A 19,407-nucleotide genomic window follows, 5' to 3' on the forward strand; every position below is an offset into this window, starting at 1 on the left:
AGCCTGATACTTTTGATGCAACTCCAACATTGCTCTCTGCTTCTACAGCAAGAGGTACGGGGAATTGCACTCAAACAGCAACCAACAAAGACCCTGACTTTGACACTTTGGGAAACTAAGTATGGGGGGAGACCTGCATGGCTACAGCTGGAAGCTACCTAGCTTGCTGGGCAGACTTTTCTGCCACATATTTCTATGCTTCTATTAGACTCCACTGCTGTCCCAACTCTTATCCCAATTCTCTGGGGCTTCTCTTTGCTGCCTGCCTGCTTCCAAAGACCCCCTGCCGGGAGCAAGGAAGGATCGTTTGTAGCCATGGGCTAGGGCCAAAACTTGTATAAAAAAAAAGTGTTAGCACAGTAACTATTCACTGTAATCATCCGCCGATCCACGGCCCGTGGAACAGGGAGTCCGTGTCGCCTCCCGCACGGTGCTGCCAATCACTCGGCGCCTGCGTGGCTCCAGCGTCATTTCCCGTGCCTGCATCTGTGCCACGTTTTCACAGATGGCCTGTGCAGGCCCCAGGAGAAGGCGGGCGGCAGCTGTTTGCAGGGAGCCACTGCCGCCTCTGAGGGGGACATTCCAGGATCAGGGCGGGTGAGGGCGCAGCACTGTTGGAGAGTGGCGATGTGTTGTTGGTTTTTTGTTTTTCAGGATTGGCTTATTGCGGCTTCCATTTCAGTTTTTCTATGCACAGGTTTCAAGGGCTTTCTGGCGCACGGTTTAGAAAGGCAGAAGAAGAAAAGGTTTCACTACAACAGGGGTGGCCAACTGCAGTCCTCAAGAGCCACAAAAGAACTCTGGTTTTGAGGATTATCCACAAGGAATATGCACGAGAGAGAGATCTGCAGGCCCTGCTTCCATCCGTATGCAAATCTACCTCGTGCGTTTTCCTTGTGGAAATCCTGAAACCCTGACTGGCTGGGACAAGTCTGGGAACCTCTGGCCTAAATGCCAGGGGTAGGAACCACTTTATGGTAAGCAGCTGGCAGCAGGCTCTGAGAGCTCAGCCAGTCCTGGTTTTTTTCCAAGGAAATCTGGCCGTCAGCAGGGCCAGGGCTCGCAGGCCTGTGGAGGGCCGGGAACAGAACGGAGAATGAAAGACGGAAGCCTGCCACTTCCCGCAGGGGGTTTAGGCCAGTCATAGGGCAATCCCAGGGCCTACTACGGTATTTGCCGTTCTACCATTTGAAACCAGCCCTGCAGGTACCAGGATGGGGCCTGGTCCGAACCAGCCCTGGCCTAAATTCTCCCTCCAGTAATCAGGTGACGTGGCAGCTATGAACCTTCTTTCTGACAATGCTAATCCTAACGATCCCAGTTGAATGACAGGCACTATGAAACGACATTATTGTTTATAGTATCGGAGGAAATTGTAGCAGGTAAAAAGCCAGTTGTGTCCTACCCAATCTTAGAGGTGGGGGGGGATCAGTACAGGGCCAGGAGAATGAAATCTTCCCGCAGTCCTGACCCTAAGGGGGCGCTACAGGACTGGCAGCCATCTTTCCTCCTTCTCCAGGCTCAAGCGAATCGCCTTTGGGGTGTAGTACAGCTCTCCCTACCCAGCTGGAGAGGAAATTACAGCTGCGGCCTGGGGGCCAGCCCTAGGTAATAAATTGTAAGGACCCATATAGGCAGTGCAAATACCAAAAGCAAAAAATAAAAATTGTTACCGAAGGTTGACAGGAGGAGGGGGAAAGTCATCAGGAATCATCTCCACATCAACGTAGTACTCTGCTGAAAGAGAAAGAGAAGCAGCGCAGGAATGGATTAGAATTCAATATTTGCCTGGGTAGAATTTGATCATGCAAACGGCAGGAAACCTCTCTCATACAGCCTGGTGTGCAGGCAGGGCCGTCCCTGCATGGGTAACTAATCTGGGGTGACCACCCAGGGGGTCCCTGCGCCGGCCCCGCTCCTAACATCTGGGCATCTCTTGGGAGCACCAGCGATACCTGCAGCAGGTTAGGAGGAACGGTTTCCAGCTGCCCCCTAACCTTCAATATATCGGAGGGATGGGGATCTATTCCAGCTGAAGCGCCCAGGCCCTGCTCCACGCGGCGTCAGCCCTGTGACAGAGCAGCCGAGGCTCTCCGTGGACTGAAGGCAGATAGCGACTGTTTCCTAGGGTTAACCACACTATGCTGCAGAGCGAGAAAGCAATCCTGAACAGTTTCCATTCCCCCACCCAGAAAAAAACCACATCGAAGCAGCATGATGGCCCCCCCCACCCCCCCCCTCCTAGGGCTGTCAGCAGTTCCTTGTTCTATGGGTCAGTCTTAGCCGGCCCTGATTTTACCCTGTTGCATGCAGGGGGATGTAAGTTCCAGGGATGTAGTAAGGTAAAACCAGGACTGGATCAGCCTGTCGTTTAGGATGGAAATGTTGGCAGCCCTAAAAGGCAGTGATGGTTGAGAAGTAGGGGAAAAGATCTTTATTTAAAAGATTTCTAAATGACTTTCCAGGACAAAATGGCTGCCCAAGGTGGTTGTACCATACTAAAATTAATAAATGTATAAGAACAATATATTAAAAACAATACTACTATAAACCAGACCAACATCATTTAAAAATAAATAAATAACATAACAAAAGTAGGAGCTTATCAGTCATACCAAATTTAACCACCAGAAAGGGTTAACCGTCTTCAGGAAATAACCACACTGTGTTGGTGCAGCGGGGCTCTTAAATTTGGTTCTCATGACCCCCCCCCAACAAGCCTGGTTTTCAGGGTAACTGATATGCAAAATCAGTTTTGGTTCTGTCCTAAATGCATCTCATGAATATTTGTGGTGGGTAACCTGAAAATTCCAGTCTTGCACAGGAGTTTGGGGGGATCAAATTTGAGAACTACTGTTGCGGCAAAAGAAGGCCTCCATGCAGCCAACATCACCAGGCTCTGGAAGGTGCCACGACTATTAGGATTAGGAGGATCAACCTCCTAGAGAGGTGCATATTATAATAGTAATACAAAGGAAAGCAGGAGAGGTGTGGTGACCTCAGTGTTGTCATTGTCTAGTACCTACCGCCATGCCTGGGCATTTGGTAGCACCCAAGTTGTCATAACCCAACTGATGTATAGCATGGGCTAAAAAAAGATGGCGGCAGAACCAGCCCATGGCTCAGGCCATATCATTGCAACGCAATGGGGCACCAGACCAGCGTTTGGGTCTGCTGTCTAATGAGGCTGGCAGGGCCTGGGCACATCGCGCACCATCATGGTGTCCCCTGTCAGACACGGAGCATCTCTGGGGGATCATCTTGCAGGAGACATCTCGCCAGCCCTGAGGGGCCGGTGAAAAAAAACAAACTCAATCTAGGCACTCTATCAAGGGTAAGCAGATTATATATCGGGGGGTGGGGGGGAGGAAACTATGCACATAAAATATGAGACGGCACAATATGAGATTGGTAACGATGACCAAGGTTAGTCTTATCCATTAATAATGCTGAGTACAATTGGTTGGCTACAGTAAGTAAACACTTGTGTGCTTTATAGATCTGATATTTGGCGCTGACCCACCTAAGTCAGCACAGGGTCTATACAGTTGGCCAAAATAAAATGTCACCTTCCCCTTCCTCCACAAGTATATAATGCTTTAGAAGGGTCATTTTCAAAGGGACTTCCATGGATAAAGGAGTGCTTTACCTGCAGAAATGGCCCTTTAGAAAACCGTGACACCAATATGCGTGTAAAATTATGCACATACACACTGTATACATGTACATTAGGTCTGACCGGGGCTTTGCCCATCACTATTCATTCCTCGGCATTTTTCCATCAGTTAGGCATTGCCAAAACCCCAACTTTTTGTGGGATAGGCTTCCCGGGGTATATATCCCTTGGAGCATGCCCGAAGCCCCAGTAGGCCAATCTGCCCCCGTGTAATTGCTTTTTATTGTATTATTTTTGCTTTGTGAACTGCTTTGGGTTGGGTTATACCTAAGGAATGCAGTATACAAATACAACAAAATGGAGAATCATATCCTAAGAGTGACATATCATCTCTGTTTCTCTAAGGCTATATGTAAGCCGGGAGTAAAAAAGTGTCAGAACCAGTGCTGTACCTTGTTGGGACTTGAACGTTTCAGTGCTCTAGAAGGCGTTGTGTGTTTACTGTAGGGGCTCAATGGTTGCCACGTCGTCATAATCCTCTTCTGCCTCACTGCAACGGAGAGAGAGAAATGTGAATTGGGACCTTGCAGAAATAGCCAGGACCTTCCTGGTCATCTGCCATATTCTCATAGTGGCAAAATGCCAATGCTTTTGCTATGCTAAATTGACTTTTGCTAGCATGAACATTCAATTTAAATGGAGTGCCCTGCACGGAGTCTGTCTGACGTAATTGCTGTGCATTATAGCAGGGGTCAGGAACCTATGGCTCTTTTGATGGCTGCATCTGGCTCGCAGACAAATCTCTTAATAAAAAAGTAAAAATCTAACAAAATCCCCCACCCTCCTGACGGCCCCCAAGACCTCCAAAATTAATTTACTACACCACCCCCACCCTCCTGACCCCCCAAGACTGCCAAAAGTCCCTGGTGGTCCAGCGGGGGTCCAGGAGCGGTCCGGGAGCGATCCTCCTGGACTTGGGCTGTCCGCTGCAGTAGTCAAAAACATGGCGCTGAATGCCCTCTACTATGTCACTGGGGTCGACCAAAGGCGGCGGTAGCCCCTGTGACATAGTAAGGGCAAAGGGCCGATGGCTGCCAGTAATCAAAATGGCGTCGACGGCCCTTTGCCCTTACTATGTCACAGGGGCTACCCGCCGCCATTTGGTCGACCCAGTGACATAGTGAGGGCAAGGGCCATCGGCGCCATTTTGACTACTGGCAGCCGACAGCCCAAGTCCAGGAGATCGCTCCCGGACCCCCGCTGGACACCAGGGACTTTTGCAGGTTTGGGGGGGGTCAGGAGGGTGGGAGTTGCAGTAAATTTAATTTGGGAGGTCTTGGGGGGGCATCAGGAGGGTGGGGGTTTTTGTAGATTTTTACTTTTTTATTAAAGATTTGTCTGCGAGCACTGGACCCCTGCTGGATCACCAGGGAACTTTTGGCAGTCTTGGGGGGGGGGGTTAGGAGGATGGGGGGTTGTAGTAAAATGAATTTGGTAGGTCTTGGGGGAGTCAGGAGGGTGGGGGGGGGGTTGTAGTTAGTATGGCTCTCACGGAATTACATTTAAAATATGTGGCGTTCATGGGCTCTCTCAGCCAAAAAGGTTCCCGACCCCTGCATTATAGCATCTGATCAATCACCTTGGCCTTGTCTTCTATTCAGTTTATTTATTTATTTAGATTTAGATTCCTCTTTTTCGGCACTTCGCTACCTGCCATAAGAAATAATAGGGATGCACTGTTATTTTGAAAACATCATCGAAACAACAAGTGTTTGGGGTTTTTGTTTTTGTTTCCCATCCAAAACAGAAAAAAACAACCAATGTCATTTTGCTTTGCTTCCATTTGTTTTAGTGCAAAATAAACAGAAACTGAAATTTAAAAAAAAAACAAGTTTTTTTTCCATGCATGTCCCTTAAAAACAGGGACTGCTTGGTTCCATTTGATTGGTCCAAACTGCCCATTCTGCTGTTTTTCTTGTGGCCACAGTTCCAATTCACTTGGGCTACCGGGTGGGCAGGAAACATTTCTCATGACTGAAACAACTTAAAAAATCCAAACAATTACTTTCAGCCAGGGCTTTCTGTCGTGTTCAATGTTGACCACTTGTCTGGAGTCGTCACCACTCTGCTTTGAAGCGACGAGTTTTGGAGGGGAAAAAAAAAGGAATAGGAACCGAGAGGTGTGCACTTGAATTTTGGCCATTCAAACCAGCAAGCAACTGGTCCAGGTTTTCCCTAGCTCACAAAATTCCAGCCAAACCCCAAATCGAATCAACTGCACAATGTGACCCTATCTAGGGATCTATTGAACAGATCACACAGCGGACCCGCCAGCACATCTCTGAGCTCCCTCAGGTCCTGGGATGAACCTCATCAGGCCCCATGGCTTTGTCCACTTTCAGTTTCCTCAGCTCTTCAAAGAAGGTTGGGGTATTTTTGCATCTTGAGCCAACTTTATACATGGGCAATAATAAGCCTTAGAAACAGGGGGTATTACATTTTCAGGAATCTTCAGAACCTCAAAAAGAGATGACCTCAGCATTTCAATGGGAGATACCATGTTTTTCTTCGGAAAGTTGATAAACCGAGGATTATGTCGCCTAATGACATTCTTTAAATTCCTAATTTTATTTATCAAATGAAGATGATCACAGATTCCTGAGCACTGTGGGTTTTACTATCCAACAATTAGACCTTTTGAGAGACAGCTTCAGACTACTCTCGAAATGTTTTCAGTTTTAATGTCAATCCCTGTTGTTGGTCCAGAAACTGACCCACTTGCAGAAAGAGCTTAGATAATGCTTCCCAAATTACATCCAGCATCACAATCTGTGGTTTAGGATGCGAAAAACATTGTACCTCTCTGAAGAAACCAACTCGCCAATTTGGCCAGAGGAAGAAGCAGGAATGATAGCGGAACGGCTCAATACAGCCTCCATCTTCCCAGAAGCCACCATAACTTCAGCATCTGACAACAATGGCTCTGGTACTACCAGAACATTCTTGGAGCACAACGTGTTGTCATCCAGGAACCACCTTTGCAAGTGGAACACTTGCAAAGGTGGAACACTGGCTGGAGAGGGATCTGATGCTGCTCTGGGGAGAGTGACACCTCCAGGTCTAGGAGAGGAACAGATGAACCTACAACCTGTTTACATTCCAATGACCTGCCACCGGAGAGAAACACAGGGTCCACTGGAGGGAGAAGATGCCAATCCATAGACTTGTGGGTTTCACGCCCGAGTTGTTCGAGGTAGACATGGGCCTTACTCTTCCCTCATACTCATTGAAAAAGTAAGTAATGTGCAAGAAAACTGCTTATAAGGAGAAACGAGGTCAGGATCTCCATATCTCAACATTCAGTGTGCGGCCATCTTGGATCCTCTCCATCCACTGTATTTTTTTTAATTTTCCTAATTTGTTATGCAAAAGAAGTACAATAATAAAAGTGGCTGACAGACACTTGATAATCACGTGGAGGACCATATTAAAAAACATTTGGAAATATAACTCAAGGTTATCCGTCTAAATCGCAAATTTGACATATTCAGGGCACTTATTCAGCTAAATTATAGCTGATAAAAAAAAGGGCATTCTAGGGAGGGGGTTGAGCTATCTGGGTAACCTAGCCGAATATCAGATATATATTGTTAGGTTAGCCAGATAAATTTAGGCCTGCTCCAGAGCTAGTCTACCCATGTAAAAGGGCCTGTGACCCAATCCCCAACAAGGCAACAAAATTTCTTCTGGCCCTAATGGGACATGCATTCTCCCACTTCCCAACCCCAACTAAATACAAGAAATGGGATCCCCACTCCCCCCACACCTGCCCATTCATAAAAATATAAATCGTATCTGGTCGCTGCCCCTCCCGACTCACCTACCAGCAGGCCATAGAGCCTATTATGCCTCTGCCCCCTCCTCCAACTCCCCTGATATCCCTGCCGGGAGCGACCTACCCGTTTCCCCTGCTCCCAGGGCTTCCAGCACAGAAGAGTAAGATACAGGGGGTAGTCTACGCTTCCAGCAGTGCCGTTTACCCGGGTATATTTTGAAGATAACCGGATAAGTAGCAAGTTATCCAGCCACACAAGACCGACTAACTTAAAAACCTAAACGGTTATATTCAAACACAGCTAGTTAGGTTTTTAAGTTAGCCAGCTACATGTAGCCACTGGTGGATACCTTTAAGTGGGTATATCCAGCTGAATATACGGAACAAATTATCCAACTAACTTTAGCCCGACAACTTTCTTCTACCTCCAGATTTCTGGGCTTTCTTACCGTAGAATTTACTTCTTATTGCCTGCCATTCCACACTTACAGCTCCAAGGCCGTTCTTTGTAACCACGTTTGCCATTTAACTTGAGAAACATCGGGTGAAGGTGGAGGGAGAGTTTCCCCCTCAGAATTCACACGTACACCCTCTGCATCAATTCTTGTCAGTCTGTCAGATTTCTGAAAAATTCGGCTCAGTAGGGTAGAGACAGACGAGGGCATTTAATTAAAAAAAAAGTTAAATGTAAGAACATAAGTTGTACTATGCTAGGTCAGACCCAAAGGTCCACTGAACCCAGCATCCTGGGTCAGGTGAAATCTGGAAGTCCATTACTTATTGCCTAATCCCAGAACTAAGGGATGGCAATTCCCAAACCTGCCTGACTATTATTATTAACGGATCTGTCCTCCAGGAACAGTCCAAATTTTATATTTTTTTAGAACCCTGCTATACCATTAACCTTGACTGCCTCTTCTGGCAACATATTCCACAACTTTAATTATGCGTCGACTGAAAAAAAATACTTTCTTAAATTTTGTTCTAAATGTGTTACCAGTTAGTTTTACGGCATGGCCCCCCCCTTAGTCCTAGTACTATTTGAAAGGGTAAAAAATCATTCCCTATAAACTTTTCTTATGCTACCCATGGTTTTATAAACCTCTATCAAAACCCCTCTGGGGTATATCTTCTCCAAGCTGAAGAGTCCTAACCTGTGTAGCCTCTCATCATAGGGATCCATTCCAGCCCCTTTATCATTTCTATTGCCCTTCTCTAGTTCTTGAAATGAAGGACCGACCTCCACGCAGTACTTACGGTGCGGCCGCACCACGGAGCGATAATTAGCTGCTCTGTGGGGACACATTTTCTAGAAGCTGGGCCTAGCCAGCTAATACCCAAAGACAGCTGGCTAGAATCTTTCCAAAACCTCCTCCTCAGAGACATTTCCACATTACGTGGGCTCTCATGGATCCCAGGGTGGCACACGGATATCTAGAAGTCTGGGGAGTGATTTTATTTGTCATGTGATCTCATCTGACCTATCGTAGCGTTTCATCCCCAAGGGCCACTTTAGGATTCAAAGGGGTTCTAAATCCCTGGTTAAGGGGGGTGGGCACTGAAGGGAGGGGGGGTATCCGGGGGCTCATCCCATGGCCTTCTTTTGCTAGTGGAGCAGATCCATCTGGGGGTGGGTGGGGCAGGGCGATATTCCCATATGCAGCAGCCTGGGCCCTCCATGACTTCCACCCTGGCTGAATGGATGGAGCCGGGGGTGAACAGATCAGAGGAGGAGGGGCTAAGACGCAGGCAGAGCTCAAGCCGGCCTGGGTCAAATGCTAAGCACGGACCAGTGGCCAAATTTAAAGAAAGCCATTTGGAGGAACGGCTGTAGAACTTACACAGGTCCCTGTGGACTGAAGGGAGAGGACGTTTTGTTGCTGAAAGTGATGCAGGTCCTCTCGCTGGCTTTGCTGCGTCATCCCCGGATCTCACGTTGGTAGGCAGCACATTGATTGCTTTTCCTTCTAAAAACCCTGCACTTTTCATTCTTTGATGCTGCCAAATAAAACTCATCATGGGGCAGGTTTAAGTTTCAGGCCAATAAATAGTTTTGAAACAGCACAACGTTTGGCCGAGGACTGAATTTCCTGCAACTTTTGGAAGGGGGGAAAAAAAAAAACCCTTGCTGAGAAAAAGAGACTGCGCTCACAAACGTTTCCATAGAAAAGCACCGTAGTACTTCTGATCTGTTCTTAAACCGAGCACTTTTGGGGAACACATCCTCACTGCACTTTTGTTTGCATAAATTCTTTACAGGTGGTTTGTTTTCCCTTATAGATTTTGCAGGAAATTAAACCCTTGGGTAAAAGATGCGCTATTTCAAAACTGGGCAAGCACCCTCTAGGGATGTGCATTCGTTTCATACATTTCCCATTACATGTCAATTAGATGTGCATTCGTTTCATATGTTTCATATTACATGCTTGTATAGGAAACGGATGAAACGAATGCACATCCCTAGCACCCTGGCCTACAGGCTTTCGGCACCTCTTTGCCCTAATTTAGCCAGAAACTTAAATCTGGCTTCAGAAGTCCGTGCCCTGATGATAGGCAGGACCTCAGCTTTGGGACCTGCTCCCCACAATTCGCCTCTTTACCTGCTGCATGTTTTTTGGTAAAGGGAGAACCATGATCAACCTCTGAGATCAGGGGAAGACATTGGAGAAGGTGAGGCCTGCACTTGCTAAAACGAAAGGTTGTACAAGGTGCAAAGGTTGCTGGGAGGGGGGGGGGGGGGGAGTGACGAGCACCCTAGCAGAGAGCAGAGAGAGAGAGAGAGAGACAAGTAGGGGGCGGCTCCTGTCCCCTCTGGAGGCCAGTTCTGCAGCGGGAACCACATTCTCCTGGTCCCTCTGCTGGGAGGGACTCTTTGGGCCCGGCCCACAAGGATTGCAGTGCCGGGGGAGGGGGTGGGCTGAGGATGAAGGGGTAACAGGCCAGCGGCCATCATGGGGGCAGGTTAAACCTAAAGGGATGCACCAAAGAGGCAGAGCCTTTTGTGGGCCACAAGGGAACCTTGAGAGGGGAATGTTTTTTGTTTAGTTAATGTGATGTGGCCTGGTTTTCCCCCTGGTGAGAGCAGGGAGGTGGCTGGGTCTGCATTAGCCTTTGTGTATGTTGCATTTGATGTATTTTATTGCTTTTTATGATGTAAACCGCTCCGGGTCCCTTTTTGGGAGGAAAAGGGTGGTATATAAGTATAACTTTAAAAAAAAAAAAAGTAAGGGTGCAAGAAGCTTCCGGCTCCCTAGACAGAGGTTGAGACACACTTAACGGTCAGGCAGACTGAGTAATGGATTGCGGTTGCATTGCAGAGCAGTTTCCTTCAGCGAGGTGAAGAAATAAATCAAAAAAAGAGGAATGCAGTGTAATTATGAGGAACATGGGCAATCTGCCTGGAAACGCGAGAGCAGCAGCAGCAAACTCCCGGGCGCACCAGCAAACCAGCCAGTAGCAACCATAATCTAATTGTGAGCCACTTCAGTGAGCAGCCACCGCAATGCAAGCCGTCGTACCCGTCGTGAAATTAATAGCGACTGGGAGGAAGGGCCACGTGTGATGACTGAGGTGTGGCAAGGACCCCCCCTCCCCCCCCAGGTGTGCCTCTTGGGGATCTCTAGCAGGCCAGCGGCATCGGGACACAGAGCAAATGATGGCTATAATGGGTTTGCGGGTACTGGAAACACGGCCTCTCTACCCCCTGCTCCTGGCTTGCGGGCGCTCGGAGTATATTATTGTGGGTTTATATAACTGATAACTGGTATCTCGGCCATCTCACATTAAGCATGTTTGTCTGGCATAGTTGTGTGATTATTAGGGCTTCCACTAGAACGCAAGCTCCACAGAGCAGGACCTGTCTGTTATGGGTATCTGTACAGTGCTGTGTGTCCAGTCCTGCTGTTAACTCCATTCCCGCACCCATCTGTTGACTGAAAATAGCTCTAGAGTAGTGCCCTTCAGTTTCACCAGGGCAGTTATTGACCTCCTGAGAACCCACTGGCTATGCGGACCACACTACGGGCTTTCTGCCAACATGTACAATATAAAATTGAGAGGGGGTCGCAGCCGTGCTGGCTGTAGGGTGACACCCCCCCTCCCCCGCCCCCCCGGGCAGGAATAGCCTGGAATAAATAAATCCTGCAATTTAAAATATGGGATCAAATTATTTTTGTTCATCAAAACTGGTGAATAGCCTTCTGCCGGAAAGTTTTCCAAGTCCTTACACTGGGTGACTTCAGCCTTTGGAAAAGCTGCTGCAAGCCATTGGTGACCCAGTACACCCTCACCCAGGATATGATCCTCCCCATCTCTACCTGCTGCACTAACAAAGCCTACACCACCCCCCTCATATGACGGATAATATTATGGTGGTTATCCTGTAACAGCACAAACAAGTCCGGAAATATTTGGATATGATGGAGACCTGTGAACTGATTTATAAGACGTTGAAAAGGACCCTGCTGGTAGTTTGACTGGTGAAACCTATAGGTAATAAGAAAATATCTAAAACATATCTTCTGCAACAGTGGGAGAACAAGCTACAGTTGAGGGAATATTCAATAGCTGCCGCTTCTTGGCAGGTGCACAGAGCTGGCATCCTCTCGATCGGAAGGTTGCTGGCTCTAGTCCCTCACGATAGGACCGTACAGCTAACATGGACCTGCCACGCTCGCTGAATAATGCAAATATATTGGTCCTCAAGGAATGGAATATTGACCACGACTGACCCCCCACTGACAGGCATTGATCACAGACATAGGAATCATATCCAAGCACGGGTATTGCTAACCATCAGAGAACCTGTGACTTTAACACCATCACCAGAGGAATGGAGCCGGACTGTCCCTATGGGAATCGGCAGACGGAGAATAAATAGTCAGAACTGGGCCCTTACCTTGGTGAAGAGTTAGCAGGCTGAGGAAGCCCAGGAGGAAATACAGGCTTGGGGCCCAGGTGAGCCCAAGAGTGTAACGGGGACAATGCAGGAATCTTCTGTTTCAACCGATCTAAATCAGCAAAGAAAAGGAAGGCTTTAAAGTGGTCGTTGCTTATTACCAAATGTAGGTCTTTCTATTTCTTAAGCCTGCTGCACAATTTACTAACAAAAGGTGGTGGTTTCATATATTTCAAAGGTAAAACCATCCAGGTCAAAAACCTTCTTTTATTTTTTAATCATAAACACACCATCCAACCTCCCCTGTATTCATTTTTGTTGTGCTCGAATGTGTATAAATTCACCTAATTTAATGCTTCATAATTTCATGGCTACCGTCACGCCTACATGTACATGGAGCCAACTAAGGCTTCTTAAATGAATGGACCCAAAAAACAAATCGGTAACCGATCCAGTGAACTGTGTAGCAGTGACGACAATGAGAATCGGATAAAAGAAAGCCCTTTATTAAAACGCCCGACTCTGGCCGAGTTTCGCTCTTTTTGCACAGAGCTGCCTCAGGGGCAATTCATTCAAGCAGGACTTGGAAAAGTCAATATCGTATTGATTATCCTACAGCACGGATGATTTCACTCCAAAGCAGTTAGACTTTCATTTGTTCACGTAGCGATGCTGTGTAGTGTCAGCAATGGAATTGAATGCATTCGATATATATTGAATCCACATAACGAGCAGTTATAATCAATACGATATTGACTTTTCCAAGTCCTGCTTGAATGAATTGCCCCTGAGGCAGCTCTGTGCAAAAAGAGCGAAACTCGGCCAGAGTCGGGCGTTTTAATAAAGGGCTTTCTTTTATCCGATTCTAATTGTCGTCACTTCTTAAATGAATGGCCATCGCCGCCGCAAAGAACTTAGCTTTGTTGAAAAATTCTTAGACTCTGTGCGTATGAGAACCCCCTTCTTTCTTTAGCCACACCATTACCAAAAAAAAAAAAAAAAAATCCCTTACAACGCCCCATTTATGGCCGGAGGAGAATCTGCTGGGCAGAAGGGGGGGGAGGGGCAGGGGTTGGCCAGTATATGTGCACTTATATCTCTGTGTTGATTTGAACTACAAAATTTGGGAAAGTTTTTTTTAAATAAATCTCTAAAATTATCTTCTATGCTTCCGCTAATGAGTCTTGACCAATTCCCGCGCCCGCCACGTATTTTGCCAAGCATGTTTTTCTAAACCCAAACTGGGTGTGAGAATTCAATATCTGCATAATAACGCGTGCATTTTTATTTATTTTTTTATTTTCACTTGCTTTTACAATATTGCACTGAAAGTGCAGGGGATCAGCCTGGCCGGAGCATAAATATTTAGTGCCCTGGGGTCAGGGCCCCCGACCTTGCTAATACATCTTGAATGGCGCAGCTCTGCACACTGAGCACGACAACCCAGACTTTATAACTTTTCTATCAATCTTTTTTTTTTTACTTTTTTTATATACTTTGTTAATTTTTGTAAACTTGTATGCAGACAATGCAGGCATTTGAGTGCTGTCATGCAGAGTAAAAATTATTTTCCCAACTTTTGAGTTTTGGGCTACCTTTGGCCCAGATTGGGTGACCCAACACTGGGCTGGAAAAAAAAAATGCTTGGCAGCTGGCAACACTGCCGGGGGGTCCCGGATTCCTTGCGGGAAGCGATACCTTTCGTGAGATCACCAGGAAAACTATTCACACACTTCTGAGGTCACATAGACAGGTCCTGCCATTAAATACAGTGGATAAAGCCAGTCAGGCGATGGCAGAACGTCCCAGGTGAAAGCCACTACTCTGGTGCAGAGCAATGCCCACGCTGGAACCATGAAGGCACGCCGCCTTTTCAATTGGGACGTAAACCTGCTGCTGGTTAAAAGGGTTTATTTATTTAGGGCTGCCCCGCTGTGTGGCACCCCCTCTGCAGCCTCTCCAGAAATATGGGATATTATATTATTTAATCATCGTCCCCACATTGAGCTGTCAGAAATGCAGGATATAAATACAGTTTGATTGATTGAGGATTATGTTTCTTTTTTTTTTTTTTTATTCCTCCCCAAGCTGGAAAATGCATTTTTTGTTGAAAAAAGTCTCTAAGTCACTAGTGGAGGTGAATTGTCCCCTGGGGAATAAGACCAACCACCCAAGAAGGGGAAGATTAGAAAACACGCGAGTCAAAAGAAGACAAGGGGGGGCCCTTGTGGGAGTTGAGGAAAAAAATGGAGTCATTTTACGTTTAAAGGTATCGCTCATGCAATATAGAAAAGTGAATGTTGGGTGTTTTTCAGTGCAAGTAAGTGCTTGCAGCTAATTGACGTTTGGATTGCAACAACCTCATGACCCACATAATCCAGCTCTATAATACTGCCGTAAAGTGAAGCAGCAGGAAATGGAATGTGCATTTTTTTATTTGGTTACTTTTATGTGCAGACATTAAATTTATGTGCATAAAAATCGTATTTATATGCACGAAAATCTACTTAAAGCTTGACTGCATTTTACATGCATAAATTAAAAAATGTAACAAAAAAAAACCCCACTAGTAGGAAAAAGAAAAATAATTAAAATTGTATCCCCTGCACATCCCTATAAAAATAGCACTCTCCCTTCTGAAGACCTGAGGTTGGTTCGGAGGAGAGTGCATTGGTCTGCTGGAAGGGATGAGCAAAGCTGTAGAGAGCCCGTGGCAGGAAGCAGTTAATCATGGCGAGGCCAGTAGTTCTGAAGGGGTGAAAACTTTCAAACAGGCGTACATATACATGTGGCACATATATGGGCACGTGGCAATTTGCTATCCTGAGCGCACATTTTATAAAATAACCCTGGTACGTATACTTGTGCTCCCAGCTTTAAGCTTGTGCCCACACACCAGCGTAAGTCAGCTTCGGGCTACGCAAGTGGCAGAATTTTATAACAGATGCACGTCCAGCCCCCGACCAGCTTCACCAGTTCTTCTTCCAGTTTGCCCATTCTAGAGCTGGGGTCCTCCAAACCCCTGGTTCTTTTAGTCTGCACTCCGCTCCGTTAACCCAGACCCCTCAAACACTTCAGAGATGCCTGAAATAAATTAAGAGCATAAGAACATGCTATACTGGGTCAGACCAAGGGTCCATCAAGCCCAGCATCCTGTTTCCAACAGAGGTCAAACCAGGCCATAAGAACCTGGCAAGTAACCCAAACATTAGATAGATCACAAGCTACTGTCCCCTTACTGATTACCATGATAGCAGTTTATGGATTTATCTCTAGGAACCTATCCAAACCTTTTTTAAACCCAGTTACACTAACTGCTGTAACCACATCCTCTGGCAATGAATGCCAGAGCTTAACTATGCGCTGAGACTTACACTTCCTCCAGAGCAGAAGTAAATTTGTGCTCAGCTACACACCTGGGTGCGCATCCATGGTGTGCAGCTATTTGTGCACAATTGGGGCAGATTTTCAAAGGGATACGCACCTAAGAATAGCGTGTAACCCCTGAAAAGCTGCCCCCTTCCACGGCCCTGTGCGCGCTGAGGCCTATCTTCCATAGGCTCGGCGGCGCGTACAAGCCCCGGGACGTGTGTAAGTCTTGGGGCTTTTCCTGGGGGAGCGTGTCGGGGGCCGTGTCGCGCCGGCACGTCATCGGGGGCGTTCCGTGGGTGGGGGGCCGCGAGCGTGATTCCGGCCCAGGGGCTGGCCGCAGGCCATCCGGACCAGCCCCCGGACTGGAACATGGTGCGCTTGCAGCCGGCCCGGGCACGCGCAGTTACTCCTGCCCCGGTCAGGTGTAACTTGTAAAATAAAGGTAGGGGGGGGAATTAGTTAGGGCTGGGGGTGGGTTAGATAGGGGAAGGGAGGGGAAGGTGGGGGGTGCCGGAAGGAAAGTTCCCTCCGAGGGCCGATTTCGGAGCGGCCTCGGAGGGAATGGAGGATGGCTGCGCGGCTCGGCGCGCGCAGGCGTCGATTTTGCGCAGCCTTGCACAGGGCCGACATGTATTTTATAAAATCGGGAGTAGATTTGTTGCGCGAACAAATCTACTCCCGCGCACACCTTTTAAATCTAGCCCAATATCTCTTGGCCCCGCCCTGGGACGCTCATGCCGACCACATTCCACCCTTTTCTTCCTGATGTGAGATGGTGACGCATATGCACGCATATGGGTGGCTTATAAAAGTGAGTGGACAGTTAAGTTTGATCATTACCCATGCAATAAACGTTCCGTTTGTCAGCAACCTTTTTCAGGGGACCCCCTTACCTTTTGTGACAAAGGAATGTTTTTCACTTGCGTTCTTTGACTGGCTGTGGTTCTGTGGGAGTTATTTACTGCAGCCTTTTACTACATAGAGGTAAAACACGATGGTGCTTGCGTGATGCATGACAGAACATGGCAGCGCAATAAATCGTGGACGCACCGAAGCTCCATTAGTGCACTACATAGTTTTTCTGATCTCACTTTTGCAGTAGTAGAGCAACCCAAACCCTCACCACAGGGAGGGGATTTTTTTTTTTTATAAAATTTTATTGCAAAAGGAGCAAAAGTGGATTTATTATTTTGGCACTGTGGAACCAGAAGGACTGAATAAGGAAATTGACTGGTTGGGCTTTCAGGATTGATAGGGTGGCTTTTAGACTTGGGGCCAGATCTTAACAAGGTTACGCGCGCCGGGCCTAAAGCCCCGGGATGCTTGTAAAGGGGCGGGGTGGTCCGGGAGCGGGACCAGAGGCCTCTGACAGTGCGGCCATTTGCTGCTGGGTTGGAGGATCGTGTGCCGGCAGGCGCAAAAGATAAGACAAAGGTCGGGGGGGAGTGTTAGAGTAGGGCTGGGAGGGGGAGGTTAAGGGAAGGGGTGGGAAGGTCAGGCTAGGGGGAAAGGGAAGTTCCCTTACACACCGCTCCGATTTTGGAGGGGCCTGGGAGGGAACGGGGGGAGGCAGCGCGGCTCGGCACCTGCAAGGTGCACAATTGTGCAGCCCCTTGTGTGCGCCGACCCCCGATTTTATAACCTGCGCGCGCACCTTTTAAAATCTACCCCCTTCGTCTTGCTGATGGACATATTTTCTCTATATGACATCATTTCCTTTATTTGGGTAGTTAAGTGTTATTAGCCCTTTAAACAGGAAGGGATTTCCTTTTGCTGAGAACACGTCCGCCATTTTCAGTTTAAGTGTCCAATGGCGTGTGTGTGTGTGTGTGTGTGTGTGTGTGTGTGTGTGTGTGTGTGTGTGGCTTATATATGTTTTTTCTTGAATTATATGTCTATATTATCTGAAGCTTGATTTTATGTTTTGTTTTATTTTAGATGATAATATAAAACCCCTGAAGAAGGCGTTGTTTGCCGAAACATGGACTGTGTTGGGTTTTTCCAATACATAGAAATGGTATACAGTGTCTCAGTTATTTTTCTGATTAGCATTACAATTTAAGTAGAATAAAATAAAAGAATTGTGTAATTTTGGTAAACTTGTGCTTTGCGGTACATGATTTAAATCCATGGTGTAGATGTAACGGATACTGCCCGAGGGGAGACAGTGGATTAACCTCAATGCACCGGCTTTTCTGATACTGCTCTCCTCATTTCCGACCGAATTTAAAAGCCCGGCACACATAAAAATCAATACTTACGCGTGTGGTCGGGCCCTGTGCGCGTCGCGTACGTTTTCAAAAGGGCCTGACCACGCGCATAAGTGCCGATACGCGCACAAGTGCCGGGCCCTGGTCTGGGCAGGGAGGGGCAGGACAGAGGTGGCCAAGATAGCGGCCATTAGCCGCTGTCCCGAGGAGGCAAGCGCCAGCGGCCGGCGCACGTAAATTACTTCTGAGGAAAGGCAGGCTAGGTTTAATTGGAGTGGACTGGGAGGGAACTGGGGAAGGCTCAATAGCGTCGCTGCACGAACTTTACGAAACCTCACTCCGCCTTCTGCATGCGGATTATAAAACCTGGCACACACGTGCGCGCGGCCAACGGATTTTTATAACATGCACATGCTAGCGAGCGCACGTTATAAAATGGGCACATCCATGTGCCCGTGCCGGGAACCGCGCGCACATGGACACGCACGCATCTTTTAAAATTGACCCCTTTGTTTTTTAGTTATCATACGTATTGTCTTGAGAAGGATTTCTTATTGTCTTATATTTTGTATTCCCTCTCTTTTGTGATTTTGGGACAGATACATTCCTTTCATCTCACTCCTCCCTGTCCCTCTCACCCAGGTTATTCCTATCATCTCTTGATTCCACCGTGCCCTTCAGCCCCTTCCTACCTCCCATCTTATACACTTACTCATGCCACCCAATCGCCAAATCCCCCCTGGTTCTCTACAAACCTCTGCTCAGTCTCAAGTCTCCTTGTCCCCCTCACTCATTTTCCAAGCTTCCACTCTCCCACCCACTCTTAGAGTCCCTGCTCCCCTCCATTCCCAATGTTGAAATCCCGGCCCTCTTGCCCCCGACTCTACCAAATCCCCATTCTTCTCAACCCTGCCCCTGCTCCCACCCAAAGCCCAGTCCCCTTCTTCTCCACCCAATAATCTCTGAGTCTCCACTCCCCACGAAATCTCCACTCCTAGAAGCCAACTTCCAAAATATTTTGGGGGGTGCTAAACTCAATAACAATTACCCACAGAACTAGCACCTTTTGACCCCAATCCATGAGTCCTTGCCTCTCTCCCTCCTCCCCCCATCCTCCCACGCTCCTCTTCTTGTTCCGCATCTCTCCCCCTTAGTTCCTGGGCCCTGCGGGACCTCTAACCAGTTCCCAGCTGTTTCTGCACCTCTTTTCTTCCCCCCCCCATCTAATGCCTGCCCAGTTCAAGCAGCAGTACAGGCAGTGAGTGAGGGTAAGAAAATAGACCTGGGCTAGGCAGCGGGAGGAGCAGCTAGGGCCTGGTTACAGATCCTGAAGGATAATCAAAGGGAAGGGAGTCAGGAGCAGGGAGGGGAGAGCATAGCATGGCTGCTCCGAAGGGACCTCTGCTTTTCACATGCCGGGACCATCTCCACATTATAGCGACTCTGCCGCTGCTTCCCTCCTGCCTACCTCAGCGCC

General features: G+C 47.7%; 1 protein-coding gene across 1 annotated transcript in view; it reads right to left on the reverse strand.

Moving 5' to 3' along the window:
- Positions 1-371: 371 nt before the first annotated feature.
- The window catches only part of LOC115082670 (FYN-binding protein 1-like), a gene marked incomplete at its 3' end in the record, with an annotated part of 28,040 nt that continues 9,004 nt past the window's right edge, over positions 372-19,407 (reverse strand). The window contains exons 3-7 of the mRNA XM_029586865.1: positions 12,349-12,460; positions 4,119-4,166; positions 2,300-2,394; positions 1,674-1,737; positions 372-568 (exon numbers count right to left, since the gene is read on the reverse strand). Of these exons, the coding sequence (XP_029442725.1) occupies positions 372-568; positions 1,674-1,737; positions 2,300-2,394; positions 4,119-4,166; positions 12,349-12,460 (516 nt within the window). The remainder of the gene's footprint in view (positions 569-1,673; positions 1,738-2,299; positions 2,395-4,118; positions 4,167-12,348; positions 12,461-19,407) is intronic.

Source organism: Rhinatrema bivittatum, unplaced genomic scaffold (genome assembly GCF_901001135.1).
Source record: "Rhinatrema bivittatum unplaced genomic scaffold, aRhiBiv1.1, whole genome shotgun sequence".
Classification (NCBI taxonomy): domain Eukaryota; kingdom Metazoa; phylum Chordata; class Amphibia; order Gymnophiona; family Rhinatrematidae; genus Rhinatrema; species Rhinatrema bivittatum.